We start from the raw sequence: 19,589 nt of genomic DNA, 5'->3' as shown, positions 1-19,589 counted from the left end.
ATTGATTTGACGTGGCGGTATGTTCCTACATAGTACGTAGTAGTCTCTTGAGCAATCAACGGTGTACTGCAGGTGTTCAAGCAAGCACGAGTACTGTAACCTAGTTTGCCTTGGATTCAGTTTGTGGACTGCTCTATAGGAGGAGTCTCGGATGAGCAGCAGGTCTGCAATTGTCATCCGTTGGTCTATCTGTCGAGGGACTGCAGCGTGCAGGGCTAAGTGGGTTCAAGAAAGGGGACAAGAGACCCAAGGACGGGTCGGCTTGAACATCCAGCTGGGCGAGTTTGCAGGAGGCGAGGGCAGCGAATGCCTGTGCTTCTTATGATAAGCGAGCGTCTTGGAGAGTTTCCCCTTCTCAGGTCTCTGATCTCTGTTCTCAGTTCTCAGTTCTCACGTCTCAAGTTCTCAAACCCACTTTAACCCACTTTCCACGCTCGGTCCACCCATTTTCCACGGACCCCTCCCATCAGCGTCACATTGATTGCCTCGCTTCCCAACGCCCGGTTTCTTCCTTCGCGGGTCCGATCAACCACCGCATGGCGTCGGCTGATGAGTGAGATCATCTCGTGCCATCAATCGCCGAGCACCGAATTAATTGCCTTTCCATCTCTATCGTTATTGCAAGCACATACTCAAGCGTCGAGGAGGAATCAACAAGAACCAGCATCACGGCCTCCACGATCACAGCATCAATTGATCCACTCAGACTCCCACCGTACGCTACATCCTTTCCAACCTTATATCTCTGGGCACTGGAACTATCGGCGGGTGTATTGAGCAGTCGCATCCTGGCGAATCGCGAAACCCGGAATTGCATCCCACCTCATCCGCACTTCCCCCTCTGGTATCGACTGCTCAACTGCGCCCTGCACTGCACTACACGCCGCTGAGTTAATACCACGACCCCCCTACCGTTCTTCTGTTCTCTCGACGTCACTGCGAGGAGTCTGACACTGTCGTGGGCCCGCAGCTTGTGTTATTGGGAGTCAAGAGAAGCGGAAGACTGCGGGTGTCATCTGTACTGAGTGTGCAGACTAATTGAATCGACTCTTGAGAAGCCGGAATTCATACATGCACGAGGGGGCCCGTCGCCCAGATCATCTGAGTCCCAAAGCCATCTGAGTCTTTGGAAATCGACAACTGGCGCCCTACACGAAGATAGAGACAGCAAAAACAAGAGGAAGTGAGATTCATCGGCAGTGTAGCGATGCCAACTAACCGACCCTTCTTTGCCAATTTCTTTTCCGCCTTCCGCGCTCGTACCAGTCCAACGTTCTCAGCCAAATCGACATCCACGTACGATGCAGTGATCTCGCCGGGGTCGCTGGTTGCAGCAGCCCATGTTTCCACCAGTACGGCGACGGCGACGTCGACGTCGACGGTGACAAGGACCATCACAACGAAGGCCCATGACAGTCCAGCCGGGTCCTCGCAGTCAAGCTCACAGTCCAAAGCGTCGACGAGTAGTACGGCGCCGTTACCCTTCTCGACGAACCCCAGCTCACATCGATACGCCACGCCATTATCTCCCGGCACGGCCTCACCGACTGTCGGTCTATCCCACATCCACCCCCATTCACCGTCACATACATCACACGCCAATGCGAGCCTCTCGATGTCGCCGCCTGCGCCGACACGGGGCCGACAGCGACGCGGTAGTGACAGCTCGAATTCGTCGGGCGGCTTCATCGATGCACTGGGAGCGGAGAAATGGTACATCGGTGGCAGAAACGCGGCAGGGGAAGAAACGTTTTACAAGCTGGGCCTGGTGACAGGAGGGAAGGGTCGGAGGGTTCGAAGTCTAGATCGATTGAGCTTGTAAGCGGTGGGAGGTGGGCAGGCAAGGCTGGCGGGCGGCGTTAGGAACATTGCAATGAATTCCCATCATAGGATATGAATTACGAGCAAAGGAATGTCCGATGGCGACAGGTTTCGGATTGGCGCATTTCTGTACAGCATCGGGTGGGTGAATGAACGGGGAAGAGAAAGGCTGGACTGGACTACTCCGTACACGTCTTGTCTTGTGCAATGTCCAGGCCAGCTATGGTCCGAAGAGCAGGATAGGCCTGTTGGTGAGTGGTCACTGGTGGGATTGCACATGGCATGGGCGCGAGGGGCGTTCGTGGGATGGGAAAATGGCCACACGGCCACACTTGTTGGGCGGCTATGCCTCGTACACTGTACCGAGTACGGAGCCACCTGGGTAGTCTTTCTCTGATGGTGTTGTGACCAAAGATGGACCATGACATGGGAAGCTACATAGTTTGAGGCATTTTCATCTTTCCAAGCTGCGGCCACAATGAAAGAAAGCACGCTGGTACGGTGTGGTCTTCAAGAGCAGTACAGAGTATTACGCACCGACTACCACGTAGCTCGTCCTCTGCATCTGCATTGCCAGCCTTACCAGCCTGATGGTGAATGCAGCTGGAGTAGCCAGTGGACGATTGGCAGGCATAGTGCCCAGTTAGGCAAGCGTTGCTCATAATCAGCGAATCGGTCAAGGTGTCCCGACATGAAAGCTTGGAAATCGGTGCTATGACAGGTCTCATTGATGATTAAAGACGTGAGAGAGAGTGTGTGATCTGGGCTGACTTGAAGCCGCAAACAGTTTCCTGCATATATTTGGTAGGACAAGACAGAACGACTCGACGTGCAGATGGATGATTGATGAGATGCCATGGGCCATGGGTGCACACGCCTGTACGAGTACTCAGGCCTCAGGATCCGGCTAGGAGGCACATCCCTTGCGCATGAATTGGTATCCGTACTTGGTACTTGGTACTCGGTGCTATGTTAGTTAGTTGCCCGCTAGGGAGGGCGAGATGCATGAAGCGACCATGGCCGATGAGATGGATGGCGGACTAGTTGTTGCCACCCTGGCCTACGAGTAAGTAGCCTGTAGGTAGTTACGAGGTCCAGCCTGAATGCGTGTGTGACTCGTAGAGCCACTACTCGTACGAAGAGCTGGCACCTGGCTTGAGCTCGGATGGAACCGATTGAGGTCCAGTTCGCGATAGGAATATGGATGAGAAATGAGAAATACGGAGTACCTACTACTGTACATCCTGTAGTCTGCAAGGTGATGTGTCCAGGCGGTGGGGGAAGCGCGCCTTTGTACAACCATACCAGCGGTCTACTCGTACGTCGTCGCTGTGTGTACGGAGGACAGTTTCCAGGTCAGGGCCAGGGCCAAATACGGACAGTCGAGCGGCAGTCGGCTGGTATGGACAGTAATTGTACGGAGTAGACATCGAGCTGGGCTGGGAGCCACTCTCGCCAGGATCTACCCGGTGGCTCTATCCAGGTGGATAAGCGTCAGAGCAGATCACTTGGGAGGAGGGAGATGACAAAGGCTGGTTGATTGATGGCTTGGTACGGATGGGGGACGGGGATGGGGGACGATGGGTACGGGTGCTTACGAGTACTGCTCGGTGCTTACGAGTAGGACCGCTTGGTGCTCACTGCTCACTGCTCACTGCTCACTGCTCAGGCCTGCACCTTGGTTTCATGCACCCGCGCCTGTCTTTTGAATCTCAATCTCCATCACCCCTGTGCGTCTCCCTAGGGTTTCAGGTTCAGGCTGTCCAGGGTGCTCAAACTGCGGGAGCTGCACCTGCACAGCACCTGCCCAAGCGTGACGGGGGAGACCCTGGCAAGGACCGCGGGCCCCTGGAGAGCCATGTCCATTTCCATGTTCAGGCCAATGCCGAATGCCAATGTCCATGAGGCCAACAAATGGCTGTTGCAGCGACGGTCTTTTTGACTTTGGGCGTTTGGTGCAAAGGTGCATCCTCCCTCTCTCGTCCCTTCTTATCACTGTGGTTAGTCTTTGTGGCAGCCACTCCGCAGTCTGTCCTCGTTCCCGGCCAGCAAGTCACTCGAAGCCGTCTCCTCTTTGCCATCAACCATCTCAAGGTGCGCGTCCCAACCAAGTCGGACGATCCCGCCCTCGCCCTCGGCCTGACCCTCACCCTCACCCTCACGCAATGCAATGCAATGCAATGTAATGTAATGTCCGTCTTGATCCAAGTCAGATCTCCCTCTGCGCCTTGTCCTGCGTACGATGACTCCGTCCTGCGTCGCTCCCCTTCGTCCCCCACACGACTCGTATGTCCGCTCCATCCGATTCCCACCATTTCCCATCCATCATCGATTGTCCCTCGTCCATTATCCACCTTGCTTCCGCTACCACCTCCAGCCGACCACGTCCAGCCTGCCCCTCGACTCAGTCCCACTCCATGGTCTCGTTGCATCTTCTATTCATCACCCTCCATCCGCGCCTCGTCCCTCCTGGCGCCTCCCGCCTCTTGCTGCATCGTATCTGCATCCTAAACACGTCCCCGAAAATCATGTCGATCCCCCCCTGCCGCGGCTGCTAGCTGCTCGCCTTCTGCCCGCCAATCGCCCTCGTCTGCATGGGCCTCCCATCGATTCCCCATTCCCAATTCCCATACGCCTGATCCTGAACCTCAGGCTGTTCTGTTTTCCGCCGTGGCTTCGTCTCAAGGCTCAAACTCACGTCGTCCATCTGAGTCTTGACGACCGACGACCGACGACCTTGGTAGGTCGCCTACTTCCCTACTTCCTCCTCCTCCTCCTCCTCCTGTCCTCCTCCTGTCCTCCTCCTCCTCGACGCCGTACTTCTTCTGAGACTGCCTCTACCCATCACCACGGAATCCCACCGAGTGCCACTCCTCCCTTCTCAGCCTGTTGCTTCATCCCACCCAGTAGCCCACCCCGGTAGTTTGCTTCTCACTGCTCAACCTCATCCTCCTACCATTGTACTTCACAAGCCTGCCCTCCACCACCTCATCCATCCCTCCACCCCTCTCCAGCCAGCCATGTCCTCTCGATAGCATCCTGCCAGCATGAAGTCACTGAAGCGCGTAGCAGTAGAAGGCCCGGAAGGTGCACTCGAAGCAACTTCTCGGCCGGCCTCCTTCTCATCTTCAATCTCGCGAAGATCGCCCCCCACCAGGAATCACTTGAGTCCACCACCCAGTCCATCTGCCAACACGACAAGTCCACCTCACAAGCCCGTCGGCATGGAACGTATCTTCACCTTGACCCCCACTCCGACCGCCGTCCTCGATCACACCCTCTGTTTCACTGCCGTCTCCCACACATACCAGCAGCTCTTCAAGACGACACTCGACGATCTCCGCGGTCGGGGCTTCTTCGACGTCATTGCCCAAGTCTTGGATGCCACAAACGTACTCCTGGTCAAGCAACTCGTCAACGATGCCATCTCCTCTCGCAAAGAGTCCAAAACAGAGCCTATCCTCGGCAGCGTTCTCCCGGGCCATTGGCGTCTGAGAGCCATCCCGATCTACGATGGAGACGACCTCCTCTATCTCGTCGTCGAAGGTCAAGATGCCACTGCAGACGTCGAGCAGGCCATTGCCCAGGAAGCCAAGCTCGAAGTTGCCGAAACCTATCGCGTGTTGGTCAGTACCCTCCGCGACTACGCCATCTTCATGCTCGATACCACCGGTTGCATCTCCACTTGGAATACTGGTGCCTCCCTTCTCAAGCAGTATTCACAAGAAGAGATCATTGGTCAGCACTTCTCAATCTTCTACAGCGACGAGGACAAGAAGGCCACAAAACCCCGGAAAGAGCTCGAACTGGCCCTGCGCGACGGCAAGGTCGAGGACGAAGGCTGGCGCGTGCGCAAAGACGGAACTCGCTTTTGGGCCAACGTCATCATCGCCCCCGTCTACCGTGACGGTATCCTGCAAGGTTTCAGCAAAGTCACTCGTGATTTGACTGAACGAAAAGCGAGCGAGGCTCGCCTCATTGCTGCATACGAAGAGGCCTCCAGACTGAAGTCAGATTTCCTCGCCAACATGAGCCACGAGATCCGGACCCCCATGCACGGAATGCTGTCTGCCCTGTCCCTCCTCATCGATACCGGCCTGTCCCAGGAACAGCATGAGCTTGCTGATATCATCGATGAATCGGGGGCCATCTTGCTGCAAGTCATCAACGACATCCTCGACTATTCCAAGCTCACCTCCGGCGCATTTTCCATCACCACCAAAGAGGTCATCAGCATCGCCGACATCGTCGCCGCAGTGCGCCGCAGCTATAACGTCGGGCCCGAGTCTGGCCCGCGCTTCGAGATTGAATTGGACCCAAAACTACCCAAAGTCGCTCAAGGTGATCCTCTGCGCTACCGCCAGATCTTGCAGAACCTCGTCTCCAATGCCGTCAAGTTCACAGAACACGGCTATATCCGTGTCAAAATCATCTTGACCCATGAAGACGAATCCTCTTACAGTATCAGGACAGAGGTCATCGATACCGGCATCGGTGTCCCCGCCGAGTCCGAGAACTTCTTGTTCATCCCTTTCACTCAACTCGACAACTTCTCCACCAAACGATACAAAGGCACGGGACTTGGCCTTTCAATATGCAAAAGCTTGGCAGAGTTGATGGGCGGCACAGTAGGCTTTACCAAGAACGAGGACTGCCAAGGCAGCAACTTTTATTTTACCGTCACAGTGGGAAAACTGGAAATCGCTCCACCGGTACGTCCAATCGTGTCCACCGCCGACCTGGATATCAAAGCATTGGCGCCGAACAAGCACCTCCTCCTGGTCGAGGATAACGCAATCAACCAGACCATCATGGTGCGGCTGTTGCGAGGCTTCGGTTTCGAGAAGGTCGATGTCGCCTGCGACGGTGCCGACGGGTTGCGACTCGTCAAGCAGAAGCCATTGGCCTACAGCCTGATCCTTATGGACATTAGCATGCCTGTCATGGATGGCGTTAATGCGACCAGGCAGATCAGGGCCTCGGGCTCCACCATTCCCATCATTGCCATGACTGCAAACGCTTTAAAGGGAGATGAAGAGGCTTATCTGGCGGAAGGCATGAACGATTACATTGCCAAGCCTGTGGACCGGAGATTACTCATGCAAGCACTTTTACGATGGCTACGATGATATACCTATAAACCCACGTTTTGCTCAATCTAGACCTACACGATCAGTTGAGAATCTGGTTCGAACGAACAAACTGGCCACCGATTGCCCCAACCCTCTCGCTGAATGCTCCCATGCATTACCTGGAGACGGTGTCACCTTGGGAAGACCGTGTTCTACACTCAGTTCTCAATCGCTCTGGTCCGCGACATTGTTAACTTTCGGCAAGTGATCCGCATGTTCTGTGGCACTGACTTATGGGGCAAGTCAAAGATCCAAGGTTGGAACCAGCGCCCGCTCAAGTCCCATTGCAAGGCAAACCGCGTACGTTTGTGCCTCAGCAGATGTGGTTGGCGCGCCCCGGCATCCGGATTCAATTCCAAGGAGGCACGATGCCTTGCATTTGGACGATCGCGGGAAGAAAACAGAAGCCAGGCTATTCATTGTGAAGCTTGAGCAGTGGTCCAGTCACTACGCGGAACCACGACGATATCTGGCAAGTCTCAACCAGGGAGAAGCAAAGAGCGGCCACTATTTCGCCACTAGTATTTGCACAACAGCTTAAGAACAAACCAGAGAAAGCCCGCCGCATCAGATTGTCCCCAGGCAGTATGTAGCTATACACTGTATATTATAGTCTTGATGTAAGAAAAGAAGTGAATGAAATGTTTATTGGGCAAACTCCGTTATGCCTGCGTGGTTTCTTCAGTTGAATCACTGCGAATTGTGCCCATACGGTATTATCAACCTATGGTCAGCCTCGCTTAATCGACTCACTCTCATCCATCACTAGGGCTTAGGTCCTCCCCTTCCTAGCGTCCCAAAATCCCTTGCCATAACTGACCACGATCTCGTCCCCCTTCTTGATCCCCCGGGCCCTCGTCGTGCCCTTGTCGTTCTTCCTCGCCCTGCCAGCACTCAAGACAAAAACGCCAATCCTTCTCTCCCCAAGCCCCAGTCCGATTGGCGCCACACAGTCTCGAAACTCGGCATTGGGACCCTCCCCGCGCACGCCGCGATAGTCATTGATGAATCTCGCTTCGTTCCCGAACTGCGTCGCGTCGACAGACAAATCGAGCTGTCGGTCGAGATTCAGGTCGTAGTTGGATGTCGTGTCGGTTGTGAAACTGTCGTGCACGTGACCTAGGTAGAAGAGGACAAACGAATCCGGAGGCAGTGCTTTTGCTGCGAAAAGCCCCGACTGTCCGCAAGCAGGGTGCGACGGTAGGGTGATGGGCGTGATTCGGACCAGTGGGCTGGGTATGGCCGGAGCGGGTGTGATGACTGGGTAAGCACCAGCCTCGTGGATTTGAACCTGAAGCGCCGAGGCACTCAGTGGTGGTGGGATGTGGAATTTCCTCAGGAATACGACGTCGCGGGGCCAGTTCTTGGGCACAGCTGGACTCGATGCCGGCATTGTCGAGCAGAATGCATTCAGTCGCAGTCTAACCAACTGGCATGTTCCTCTTCTGGAGAGATTGACTTCTTTGGCCAACCCGCGAGATGCAGCGTCAGGATCACCCCTGCACCTATTAACCTCCCCGCATTCTTTTGTCCAAGCTCTGGTTAAAGGTGTTGGTTGCCCAGAAAGTCCTGTCGCGGACTGAGATGAAGGGAACTCACCGAATCCTTAGCGAACAGCCTGAGACCCGAGATAGGGAGTGATGGGGGATGCGGGACATAGTTTTCCGCAGATCTGGAAATATATTCACAATGTCTTGGCTTTCGAAATTTATGAATGAGATTCATAACTATACTTCATGCAAACCGATTACGGCCAGAGCAAATGTCATCTCCCACTGTTCATCACACGAATCTCTTGCCATGTTGGCAGCACCCTCTTGGTCATCCACACACTGGTCTCCCCTCCATAGAGACCGTCTCGATCAGGAAGTACTACTTCTCTCAAGGCTCAAGCCTTGTGCGCCGCCTCGACCAGCTGCCAGTACTTCGCAGCGCTGCGAACCCGGAAGCCCTTGCCCCATTTAATCATGATCAAGAAGACGCTGCAAGCAGCCAGACCGACAAATGCTGCGGAGATGAAACAGTTCTGAACGCCCATATTGGTCAACCAGGGAGTGATACTGTTTCCTTCATTAGCCGAAGACGGCACTGGTGGGACTAGACAGGACTTACCCGTAGCTCATCGCGAAGGATAGAGTATTGCGCACCAGAATGCACGTCACAATACTGTCACCGCTGATATCGTGATAACTGTCGATCAGATAGTTGATACTGAGAGTTACTCCAAAAGTTGTTGCACAGGCCAACACCCCCATCGCGAAGACGAGGCCGAACCAATGCACGCCCTGCGCTGCTCCCACGCCCCAGAGGACCAAGGACCCAGGGACTAGGATCAGGCAACATGCAAAAGGCCATAGGCGGAACTCAGCCTCCATTATGCCGGCGTTGCGTCGTGCGAGTCTCAGCGTCAACCAGTCACTTAGGGGCCCAGAGAGGAAGGAGCCAACGATAACGCCGATGGTGCACGACATATAGCTGAGGCCGACCATGGATGCGGAGAAGTTGTAGGGCGGTGCGCTGAGGATCACAGATGCCGTGGCGTTGAGGACGTTGAACCAGACCAGGTACGATCCGTACGAGAAGCCAGCGTAGAAGATCACCGGCCAGCCGAGGAACTTGAGACTGTGGATTGCGCGTTTCACCATGCCCTGCCCGGGGGTCGGGTGCCAGACCGCCAACTTCTGGACAAAAGTCTTGGGAGGACCATATACTTCGCCCAGTGTCTCATCGCTTGCTCTCGTGACGGCCGGCGATTTCTCTCTGTCGTCTTGCAGGCTCGGTGTACGTGGTGGCGTATTGGTAGCGATCGCCACAATACCGGTAGTATTGCGAACGTAATTGGTCTCTTCCATGAAAAAGAAAAGGAAGAGAAAAAGAAGACCCAAGAAGATGGAAGGGTAGTAAAAGACCCACTGCCAGCCTTGGCCTTCGGCGATGAATCCACACAGGACGGGAGTAAAATAGTTGCTGCCTGCCAGAGTGAAAGCGTAGATGCCCATGTATCGGCCACGTTGATGGGTGAAATACTGGTTGGCACGAATTCGTTAGCAATCGCCTGGGAGAGGACTTTCCTTGCCACGACTTCCACGTACCACATCAGTTACAGATATCTCGGGTAGTGATTCGATAGGGGCCAGGAAGAAACCTTGGATGATGGACCGAGCGAGCCACTCTCCATCGCTCTTAACATATGCGCTGTCTACTGGTCAACATGACAAACCAGAAAACCGTTCAAATGAGGGACAGGTGATTACCTCCAAATGCAGGTCCCCTTGGTCAAAGTTAGCTTGGTGCCTTGTACGGCTCGAGACATGGAAACTTACAATTCCACCCAAGGTGGAGAGCAGATATGTCAAGCGTTTCCCGTATCTCATCGCGAAGGGATTCCAAAAGAGCAGCCCCCAGCCCAGTAGGAGGAACATGTACCCGCCGCCTTCCACTAACGTGGATATCGACACTCCATTGCTCTTAGAGAGCGGAACGAGAACGGAGTATACGGTTGACCCCGACATTCCAGCGAACCAAGTGTACCTGAGACGATCGTCAGCAACCGTCGCCAAATGGCTGGGCGAAGCAACTCGCAAGTTGGTACAGATCGTGGCCATCATCTTCCTGCGGGGGCTCCAGTTGAGCGGGTCGTTTGGATCAGGGGAAGGCGTGGGATCGAGAACAACGTCTTGATTGCCGCCAGATGCATGTTGAGTTTGCATGGTGTGGTCGAGATCAACCAAATGCACCGTACCAGGCGTCGTCCCTGATAGGTCACCGGTGTGCTCATGAGACAGAGCCATGGCTGCGAGAACAAAATCAAGGTAGAGCAAGATAGAGGTGCATGCACTGAGCGTGATGCAGAGAAGATGGACTCCTGCGTTCAGGATGTTGAACGTTTCAGTGCATACTTATACCCTCTGCGCAAACTTAACCAATCTAAACCGGCACGAAGCCGCGACCGTTGATTGCCCGGGAGTTCTATTGCGAGAATTAATTCCGCGGCTGCCCCTGGCGCTGATAACACAGATACACACACACACACACACACACACACGATGGCCATAAGAGTGCGAACTTGGAGGATGTTGATTGCCGTCCCGCGAGGTGAAGCAGGAGGGTGCGGAGGCTTGAACGGTTTCTATCGCGTGGCGCAGAGATAACGCCAACTCAACAGCCATAAGAGATATGTACAGCAAAGAGCGGTAAAACACTTGATTTGCTAGAGCGCCAAACGAGGAAGTTTCCCCAGAACTCCAGCGGCGAAATGCTCGAAGCTGGGTTTCATTGGGCCAGGCGGACTTCACAACAAGGGAAAGCCACGCGTAAGGGGAGTGCGGGACGGACATCACCACATCTTGGAGAGATAGCGCATGTCCCCAGCGACGGTAAGGTTCTCAGGACGTCTTGAAGCAGATTGGTACAAGGCTCTTAAGCAGTTATAGACTCTCCACTCTGTTAGTTGGACGGACTAAACTTTCGCGGAATCGCCTCTGATTGGTAGCCTCCCAGACTTCTACAGGGGATCTCCACTCGGGCCTCGAATGGTCGGACAGTATCCTGTCAAGGTCGGTGGTGAATACCAAAGAGATGCTAACTCTCCTTCCGCTCTGGGGCTGAGAGATCAGGGACAGATATCGTGTTGTGAGCCGGACTGGACGGTACGCTGCCGCGAGCAACAACACGTCAACATCCGTTATATATATTGACGTATCTTTGTGAATGCACCGTCGCGTCGTTGTCTCCGATAGATCTCCCCACGGTAAATGCCTATCTAGCATGGGTTCAAGACCACTGCCGATCATTGTCACCAAGCCTATGCTGAAGGGCACACCGGAGTATGAGGTCAAACGTCTTCCTTTATTTGCTGCCATCGCTGAGAATATCCCCGAAGAATGGTATCTTCCTCAAGAGCTGATCAACAATCCTCCACGAGATGTCTCCACTATTCCCAGCACCTGTGGCCTCCTGAGCGCCGAAGAGCTCGACATCACGGAGAACCACGATGCAACCAGCCTCGCTGAAGCCATCGCGGCGCGAAAGTACACGGCCGTGACCGTCATCAAAGCGTTCATCAAGCGTGCTGCTATTGCGCACCAGCTGGTCTGCTGCTTGACGCAATTCTTCCCTGAGGAAGCCCTTGAGCAGGCCGCGAAGCTGGATGAACATGTCGCCAACACTGGTCAGACGGTGGGCCCTCTCCATGGTGTGCCAGTAAGCATTAAAGAACATATGCCAATCGCGGGACACAGTTCCTCCTACGGCGAGCTGAGCACAACATACTCCGAGGACAAAGACTGCCTCATGGTCAGCATCATGCGCAAAGCCGGTGCGGTGTTTTACTGTAAAACGAACCAGCCCCAAGCAATTATGCACATGGAGAGCAGCTCTCACTTTGGCCGAACCCTCAACCCATTCAACATTCATTTGACTTGTGGTGGTTCGTCTGGAGGCGAAGGAGCCTTGATTGGAATGAAGGGTTCCGTGCTAGGCATTGGCAGCGACATTGGCGGGAGTATTCGCGCACCTTCAGCTTTCTGTGGAATTTATGGTTGGAAACCAACCTCCAACTTGCTACCCATGAGGGATATGCTTAGGGACCCAATGCCGGCTGAATTGAATGTGCTGGCTTGTACTGGTCCAATGGGTCGAAGTCTCCGGGACATGGACCTTGTGACCAAAGTTGTTCTCGACACTGAGCCCTATTTGGAGGATCCAAAAATGATTCCAACCTTATGGAAAGGTCTGCAAACCCCCGTTTCGAGGCGACTCAAGATTGGTATTATCGAGAACGACGGCTTTATTGAGCCCCAACCACCAGTCAAGCGGGCCATTGCCTGGGTGAGGCAACTTGTCTCGGATCCCAAGTATCAAGACTTGATCGAGGTTAAAGACTTCCACCAGTATAAGGCCGCCGAAGCCTTCGACAAAGCTTGGCGTATGTTCATACCTGACGGCGGTGTAGGTGTTCTCGCAGCAATCGAAGCCAGTGGAGAGCCTGTCCTGCCATTAACTCGCTGGCTCATCCACGAAGATGCTAAAATGAAAAATGCTGTCGAAGTTGCGTATCTGCGACAGGAACGAGACAATTTCCGCATCGAATATGCCGCTAGCTGGAACGCTCAGGACGTCGACGTAGTTATCGGACCTACTCATGTGGGACCAGCTCCGCAGCACGATACAACGCGCTTCTGGACATACACCACATTCTGGAACTTGGTAGATCATCCTGGTCTCGTATTTCCAACGCCTATTAGGAGCGAAGCCGGTGAGAAGTATGCCGACAATTATAAGCCGCTTTCCAACGAATGTCGCATTGTGAAGCAAGAGTGGGACGACGGTAATTTCGAGGGTGCTCCGATAGCACTGCAGATCAACGCCAGAAAGTACCACGACAACCAACTATTTGGCGCTCTATCCATCTTGAAGGACATTTTGGGTCTTCCGTGATAGATGGATGGTAGACAATATCACTAGCTAGAGTGGCTAATAAGATGAAATGCTGCCATTAGCTCCCGCGCTTGGATGCATTGAGATGTGGCTTGCACAGAAGTCGTGGTGGCTGAGTTGAGTTGAGTTGAATGGATTCCTTATCTTCGTTTCACCCTGTCTCTTCTGGCCAATGGGATAGCTCAGCTGTATTTCACGAAGCGAGTCGACGCCTGGAGGCCTTTATCTGGAACCTATCGTTTCCACCTCTGTCAGGCAAAGAGTACTCTGGAATTTGTAGAAGTGTGACCAGAATACCCGGCACCTACCTCCCAGGTACCCATGGCAGTCAGATCGATGCTGCTCGTGTATCCCTGTTCCAGTCACAGCTCGAACAACAGCCATTCATAAACCGCGCAAAGTATTCACCCCTCGTCCAGTCGAGAGGAGAGCCGATGGCGCCACGGCGCCACGGCCCTTACATTGAACGTTTTCCCAGTGTCCATTATTTACTGTCGCCGAGTAGTAATTCCTCTAAGTTCTCAGAGATAGTATCCCTGCATCAGATGTCTTCGTGTAGTTCATCAACAAACCTTTTACGCGGTGGTGGTAACATGGATCTTGCGATCTTCAGAGGCATCTAGAGACTATGCTGCGCCAACCACTCTCACCAATCAGCCGCATGCTGACCGTTCTCACCCCGCCTTGATTCATATAAAGTATAAATCTATCTGAAGCCGCTCCAAGCCATTCGCCACCCTCCATCCCCTCATGGAGGAGGGCAAGAGTCACAGCCAGCATCATCTCGCGCCACAGCATTTATTTGCTATGCAAGGCCGACTCAGGGCTGCCGAAAGGGCTATTCTCATGCCACATGGCAGTGGAGCACCTAGACTGCGTGTCAAGACCGGTTGCCAGACTTGTGAGTCCTTGAGAGACCCGAAACAGAAGCGCCGATGACTGAGAGCCTGAGATAGGCAGAACCCGCAAGAAGAAGTGTGACGAGGGACGTCCTGTGTGCCAGCGCTGTCTCGCACTAGGTTGGAACTGCGAATGGCCGACCTCAGAAGCACTTGTTGACCGAAGGCGTGCGCCGGCCCGTCAGCAGCAGTCAAATACAATTGTCACACATGCTTCCAAGATGGAGGAACAATTGTCTTCAGAAGGCGCACGGATCTCCTCGATGTCGGTGTCGGTGGCCCACGAGGCATTAACTCGTGATATAACGCCCCTCATATTCAAGCATTTCGTCGACAAGTATTATAACCTCATCCTATTGCCAAATTGTCATCCTGAGTACTACTGGACCTTTTTCCACGAACTCGAGCGACTACTCCCCGACTGTCGAAGTCTGCAGTATACGGTCTTGGCCAATGCTGCGTCACATCTTCACTCGACCATCGAATCTTCCCAGATGCAGGAACTCTCACTTACCTACTACCTACAAGCTTTGCAAGCCCTGCAAGGACTTCTTGGGTCAACTCCACAGCTGGAAAATAACAACGGGTTGCTGATCTCGATAATTCTACTGTACACCCTTGGAGTAAGTCAGATACTGTTTTCCCAGGTACCTTAACTTACTATGCTGATGTACATATTCCATCATTAGTCGACTAGCCAGGGCACTTACAGTGATATTCCTGGCCACATGAAAGCAGCTGTGAAAATCGTAACTCTGCGCCATTTCAAGAGCCACGCAGTCATGACCCAACCATTTGAACGGCTTGTCCTGGAGAGCGTCCTATTTTCAATGTTTATGGTATCCATGGGTCTATGGTCAGACCAATTCAACTCTGATAATACTTTCGACCTGAATTTCTGGCTGCATGCCGAACAGCTGCTAAACCGAATGAACGCATTCCCGGATTCATCCCCTGGCGTCGGTAGTCCGGTGATCGGCGTGCCTGTCGGGCTACTGAAGCTTCTCCTTCTTATCAGACAGCTGCGATACGACCCATCCGTCACAAGTGCGCACCTACTGAGCGACTTGAAGAGCGAAATCTCCACTTGGAAGAGCTCCATTATTTGCACTCCTGGTCCCGATTGCCCTGAAGATGATGAGTCGGAAGACCTTCGGTCGCGCATCACTCGAGACGCTGCGTCCCTGTTCATCATCACCGCATCCATTCTCACGGAGCAAATGATTGCGGGTGAATTGAAGACAACTATTCCTCTAGTACATGACTCTGGCTCATGGGAATTGCGCCGTGCTACGTCAATATTGAGGAAATATCAAGACAGCGAGACGTGGTCAAGATTCTTCACTTCGAACGTTCCAGTCTATACCATCGGCTTCTTCGTTGTGGACAACGAGGACATCAAACTCGTTCGGCAAGATCTGCAGCGGAGATGGGATTTCACCAAGTTTGGCCATATTCTTCTGTGCCGCAGCGATTTAGAAGCCACGTGGGCAAGACGAGGTTGTGGAGGCTGAGATCTGCTACGACAAACCCTGCTGTGCCTCAACTGTAGCTGAATGACCATGTAACATGAAACATGGCTGAAATCTTCATCCCATGGATGGTTCTTTGATTATTCACGCTTCCTAACCATTCGAATTTATGAAAAATATTGATATGCTCGCGCTCCATCACTTTAACATCGACACAGCGCAGCGCATGCCTCTTGCAATGGAATTATCCAAGCCGCATTCATTTGGTCTACGTGGAAGTGTTTGGGAGGAGAAGACTCCCACATAGAAGCCTCGCCAAATATGTTTGCGTACATGCAAGGATCGAAGATCGTTCTGTTCCTGATATCTCGACCTAATTACCTTTGGTGCTAGGTCCAACTAGCGCAATCTTCGTCATGTCAGGATGTTCCTAAAGGTACTGGTCTCAACCCAGCTTGAACCAAAGTACCTGTACGTTGGATTCTCAACGCCAAACTGCTCCGAGGCGAATTCTTGAACATCTCAGACGCCTCATTCATACACGATTTACATCGAGCAGCTGACTACGCGGCTCTAACAGGCCAAGCCGTTGAGAACACCTTCCCGACCAAGATCCCTCTCACCGGGCAGAAGCAGCAACAGCTATAATAGGGAAGCCTGTTTCTGGTTAAGTCAAAAAGATATCCTGACTAAACTCCCTGCCGTTGGTCTTGGTTGATCAAGACAAGCGCCTTCTGGGTATAGGTTCTTATGACTATGCCAGCCTCAACAGATTATATGGAACCGGCCGATTCTTTTGTACTATGATTTACGCACCGAACACAGGATCAAGACTGAAATCCCGTCGTCGAAAACATGGAAGCCAAACATTCGTCAATAAGGCTGCCGGGTGCATTTGACAAGCGAGCTCCGATATTTAAGGAAGACTGCTAAGCAGGCCTTGCTATCATGAATGTGAGCTTCAGCTATGTAGCATTAGGAGTACAAACTATCGGATTGTCTGCATATATCATCATGTCTTGGACAGGATACAACGCACTCCTTGCAGGTTTCATTTCCGTCCTGAATTCCATTTTCTCCTCCATTAGTCTTGGCCCCATCAACTGAGGCTGGGAAAGCCATTGAGATGAATGATTGGATCGGTTCTAGATCAGAGAGTATAACGGAAGAATGGACTCCGGTCTCCCAAGTCCAGCAATTCCTGCTCAGTATATCTTGCCCTGACAGCGTCAGCTCCTTCCCTCGCGATGGTCTCATCTCGCAAGTTGTTCTGTCGCTTGTACTCCCAGCGTAGAATGAAGGCTGCAATTATTCCAAGGACACAAGTTGTTAGACCGACACCGAATCCGACTGGATACTTGGGAGCCTGTCGCGCAAGGTAGATATTGCTACCACAGATTCCTCCCATGTTGCCAACACTGATCAGGAGTGCCATGCCCACTGCACGCTTGGAGGATGGAGCTAGGTTGTTCGCGGTGAGCGCGACGATGCAGGTGAATGGGCAGTAGAGTCCTGTTGAGACCAAGAAGAGAAAGAAGTAGGTAACACCGGGATACTTCGGATGTGGGATTGCAAGCTCTGCAATGAAGCCAACAACACCAATAGCGAAACCACCCATGATAAATGGGGTTCTCTGCTGGACATGATCCGCCCAGAAAGCAACAATGACCGTCGCGATCATTGCCACCACATAAATGGGGATTGTCATCAATTGAGCATTGGCAGATGTGTAGCCAAGATCTCGCACCACAGCAGGCACTGTCGCAGTAAACCCATAAGTGCCAATACTGCATGCCCAGAATGGGAAGATGGACATCCAGATTCTCCAATCTGCGAAAGCCGACTTGATGTGATGCATTTTGATCTTGTCATCGTTGGTGACACGGCCGCGGCCATGTTCATATGCAATGCGGTTGACGACAAACTCTCGCTCTTCCTTGGTGAGAAATTTTGCGGTTTGAGGGCTATCTGGGAGGAGGAAATAAAGGGTGAACGAGATTGCGACTGGCGCGAGACCTTCTAGGATGAAGATCCACTTCCACCCTGCGAGCCCTCCAACCCCTTCCATTTTTTCAATGGCAAAGGCCAGAAGGCCGGAGAATGCCCCCGAGAGGGAAGCGGCGGCGTAGAATATTGCCATACGACTTTGGACTTCGTATCTTTTATACCAGATAGTGAGCAAATATGTTGCCGCGGGGAAAAAGCCGGCTTCTGTCACGCCGAGGAAGATACGAGCAATGACCAGGCCTTCATAAGTGTGTACGAGCCCCATGAGTGTCATAACTAAGCCCCAGCTGAAGCATAGGATGGAGATCCAGATCGACGGACGCAACATCTTCAACACAATATTGCTTGGTACTTCAAATAACGCGTATGGGACGAAGAAGACTGTCAATGCCGTGTTGTATCGTAGACCGTAAAGCTCGAGGTCCTCGTACATTCCGGCGATACGGGCATTTCCAATATTGCTTCGATCGAGGTAGGCAAGCCTAAGCTTGTCAGCAGAATTCATTTGTTTCGCGCATATCATCTTACAGGTAGAGGATTCCCAGCAATGGAACGAGACGATAATCGATCTTTCGCAAGATGCGTCGAGTCTCTTTATTGTCATATTCGATCATGACCTCATCCGGCGACATACCGTCATCGCCGGTCTTGAGCTCCTTGGAGCCTTTGCTCTCAACGTCTGGTGTGAGTTGAGCTTCTGTGTGCTTGTCGCTACTCCCATATTCAAAATGCTCTTTTCCATCCATCTTTTGGGCCATCTTGACTTTTCGCTCTTTGGAAAGAATTTCAGAAGGGGGAAAATTGGAGGAGCTTGGGAGACTCGTCCTAGATCAAGCGACGCAACTCATATCCTAATATATACCGGAGCAGCCTTCTTGTCCAGGTTCCGGGCATGCAGCAGACTAAGTGTTGCCGTCGGCTCAAAGGCATGGCATACTGGGGTATGAAAAACCAAACAAGCCAATTATTGACCTGGTATAGCCCAAACAGGCCAGCAAACCCCGCAGTAATTCGACTTAATGCGGGCATTGTGAACTGCCGAGACCTGGGGACATAGCGATCATGGGTTTCTGGAAGGGTAGAACGTATGATAACATCCAATCACTCAGCCAAGTTCTTCGCGAACGAATAGTTCTGAGGGCAGGGAGTCGGATCTTCCCCATAGTGTTGGTCTTATTACTGTCAATAGCCTAACTTCCGGTGCCGCTCCGGTGGAGCTCCGGTGGAGAGGGCGGGTGGTGGCCTGAACAGAGAACTATGAACAGTTAATTTCCTCCGTACCTCGTCGTCGTAGGCACGGCGCTCATTAAGCAGGTAGACCTAACTAATGAAGTAGATAGATTTGCTTAGGGCGCCCATCTTCGACCACCAGCAATCTGAGCCGCACTTCGGTTCAGGTGGGACAAAATGCACGAGGTTGCAAGCGAACCTACACCGGAAGCTCGTGATTTCTTCGTAGTCCTTCTGTTGATCATTCGATTGCGATCTCACTAGGCTGACGGGGTATCTTCAACGGAAACCTTCGAGGGTCTTGCTTCTGTCGAAGCATTCTATCACATGATCGCTCCTCGGGCAAACCACAGAGTGAGCATAGAGCCAATGATGTCGCTTGCGGCAAGAAACAAAGGTAATTGAGCTTTTCCGTTTACCTGGCCAAGATGAAGTGAGGGACTCACTTGCAGGCTCTTGCGTTTCTCATCGCTGATTTATCAATACTTGGAAAGTTGGGAGGCGGCTCGGTTCAACCAAAAATAACGAATGCGGTCTCGCATTGGAGACCAAAGAGCATACATAAACACTCAGGCGTTCTCCTCCTAAAA

The 19,589-nt window shown here is 52.8% G+C and overlaps 7 protein-coding genes across 7 annotated transcripts; 4 read left to right on the top strand and 3 right to left on the bottom strand.

Moving 5' to 3' along the window:
- Positions 1-1,207: 1,207 nt before the first annotated feature.
- A1O9_03626 (uncharacterized protein) lies at positions 1,208-1,822 on the top strand (the record flags this gene model as incomplete). Its single annotated transcript, XM_013405919.1, has 1 exon — positions 1,208-1,822. One exon carries the CDS (start codon positions 1,208-1,210, stop codon positions 1,820-1,822), a length of 615 nt encoding a protein of 204 aa, XP_013261373.1.
- Positions 1,823-4,868: 3,046 nt separating this feature from the next.
- On the top strand, positions 4,869-6,950 carry A1O9_03625 (uncharacterized protein; the record flags this gene model as incomplete). The annotated part of the gene is made up of 1 exon (XM_013405918.1): positions 4,869-6,950. One exon carries the CDS (start codon positions 4,869-4,871, stop codon positions 6,948-6,950), a length of 2,082 nt encoding a protein of 693 aa, XP_013261372.1.
- Positions 6,951-7,725: 775 nt separating this feature from the next.
- Positions 7,726-8,346, bottom strand: A1O9_03624 (uncharacterized protein; the record flags this gene model as incomplete). The annotated part of the gene is made up of 1 exon (XM_013405917.1): positions 7,726-8,346. The coding sequence occupies one exon, from the start codon at positions 8,344-8,346 to the stop codon at positions 7,726-7,728; it is 621 nt and encodes a 206-aa protein (XP_013261371.1).
- A 495-nt stretch (positions 8,347-8,841) lies between these two features.
- On the bottom strand, positions 8,842-10,744 carry A1O9_03623 (uncharacterized protein; the record flags this gene model as incomplete). The annotated part of the gene is made up of 5 exons (XM_013405916.1): positions 8,842-9,013; positions 9,066-9,979; positions 10,046-10,148; positions 10,208-10,224; positions 10,277-10,744. 5 exons carry the CDS (start codon positions 10,742-10,744, stop codon positions 8,842-8,844), a joined length of 1,674 nt encoding a protein of 557 aa, XP_013261370.1.
- A 976-nt stretch (positions 10,745-11,720) lies between these two features.
- Positions 11,721-13,391, top strand: A1O9_03622 (uncharacterized protein; the record flags this gene model as incomplete). Its single annotated transcript, XM_013405915.1, has 1 exon — positions 11,721-13,391. The coding sequence occupies one exon, from the start codon at positions 11,721-11,723 to the stop codon at positions 13,389-13,391; it is 1,671 nt and encodes a 556-aa protein (XP_013261369.1).
- A 1,120-nt stretch (positions 13,392-14,511) lies between these two features.
- On the top strand, positions 14,512-15,804 carry A1O9_03621 (uncharacterized protein; the record flags this gene model as incomplete). The annotated part of the gene is made up of 2 exons (XM_013405914.1): positions 14,512-14,913; positions 14,980-15,804. The coding sequence occupies 2 exons, from the start codon at positions 14,512-14,514 to the stop codon at positions 15,802-15,804; spliced, it is 1,227 nt and encodes a 408-aa protein (XP_013261368.1).
- Positions 15,805-16,912: 1,108 nt separating this feature from the next.
- Positions 16,913-18,383, bottom strand: A1O9_03620 (uncharacterized protein; the record flags this gene model as incomplete). Its single annotated transcript, XM_013405913.1, has 2 exons — positions 16,913-18,251; positions 18,298-18,383. The coding sequence occupies 2 exons, from the start codon at positions 18,381-18,383 to the stop codon at positions 16,913-16,915; spliced, it is 1,425 nt and encodes a 474-aa protein (XP_013261367.1).
- Positions 18,384-19,589: the final 1,206 nt, after the last annotated feature.

This window comes from Exophiala aquamarina (genome assembly GCF_000709125.1).
Source record: "Exophiala aquamarina CBS 119918 chromosome Unknown aczIA-supercont1.3, whole genome shotgun sequence".
Taxonomy (NCBI): domain Eukaryota; kingdom Fungi; phylum Ascomycota; class Eurotiomycetes; order Chaetothyriales; family Herpotrichiellaceae; genus Exophiala; species Exophiala aquamarina.
Note: the sequence above shows the minus strand (reverse complement) of the source record. Positions and strands in the feature narration are given on the sequence as shown.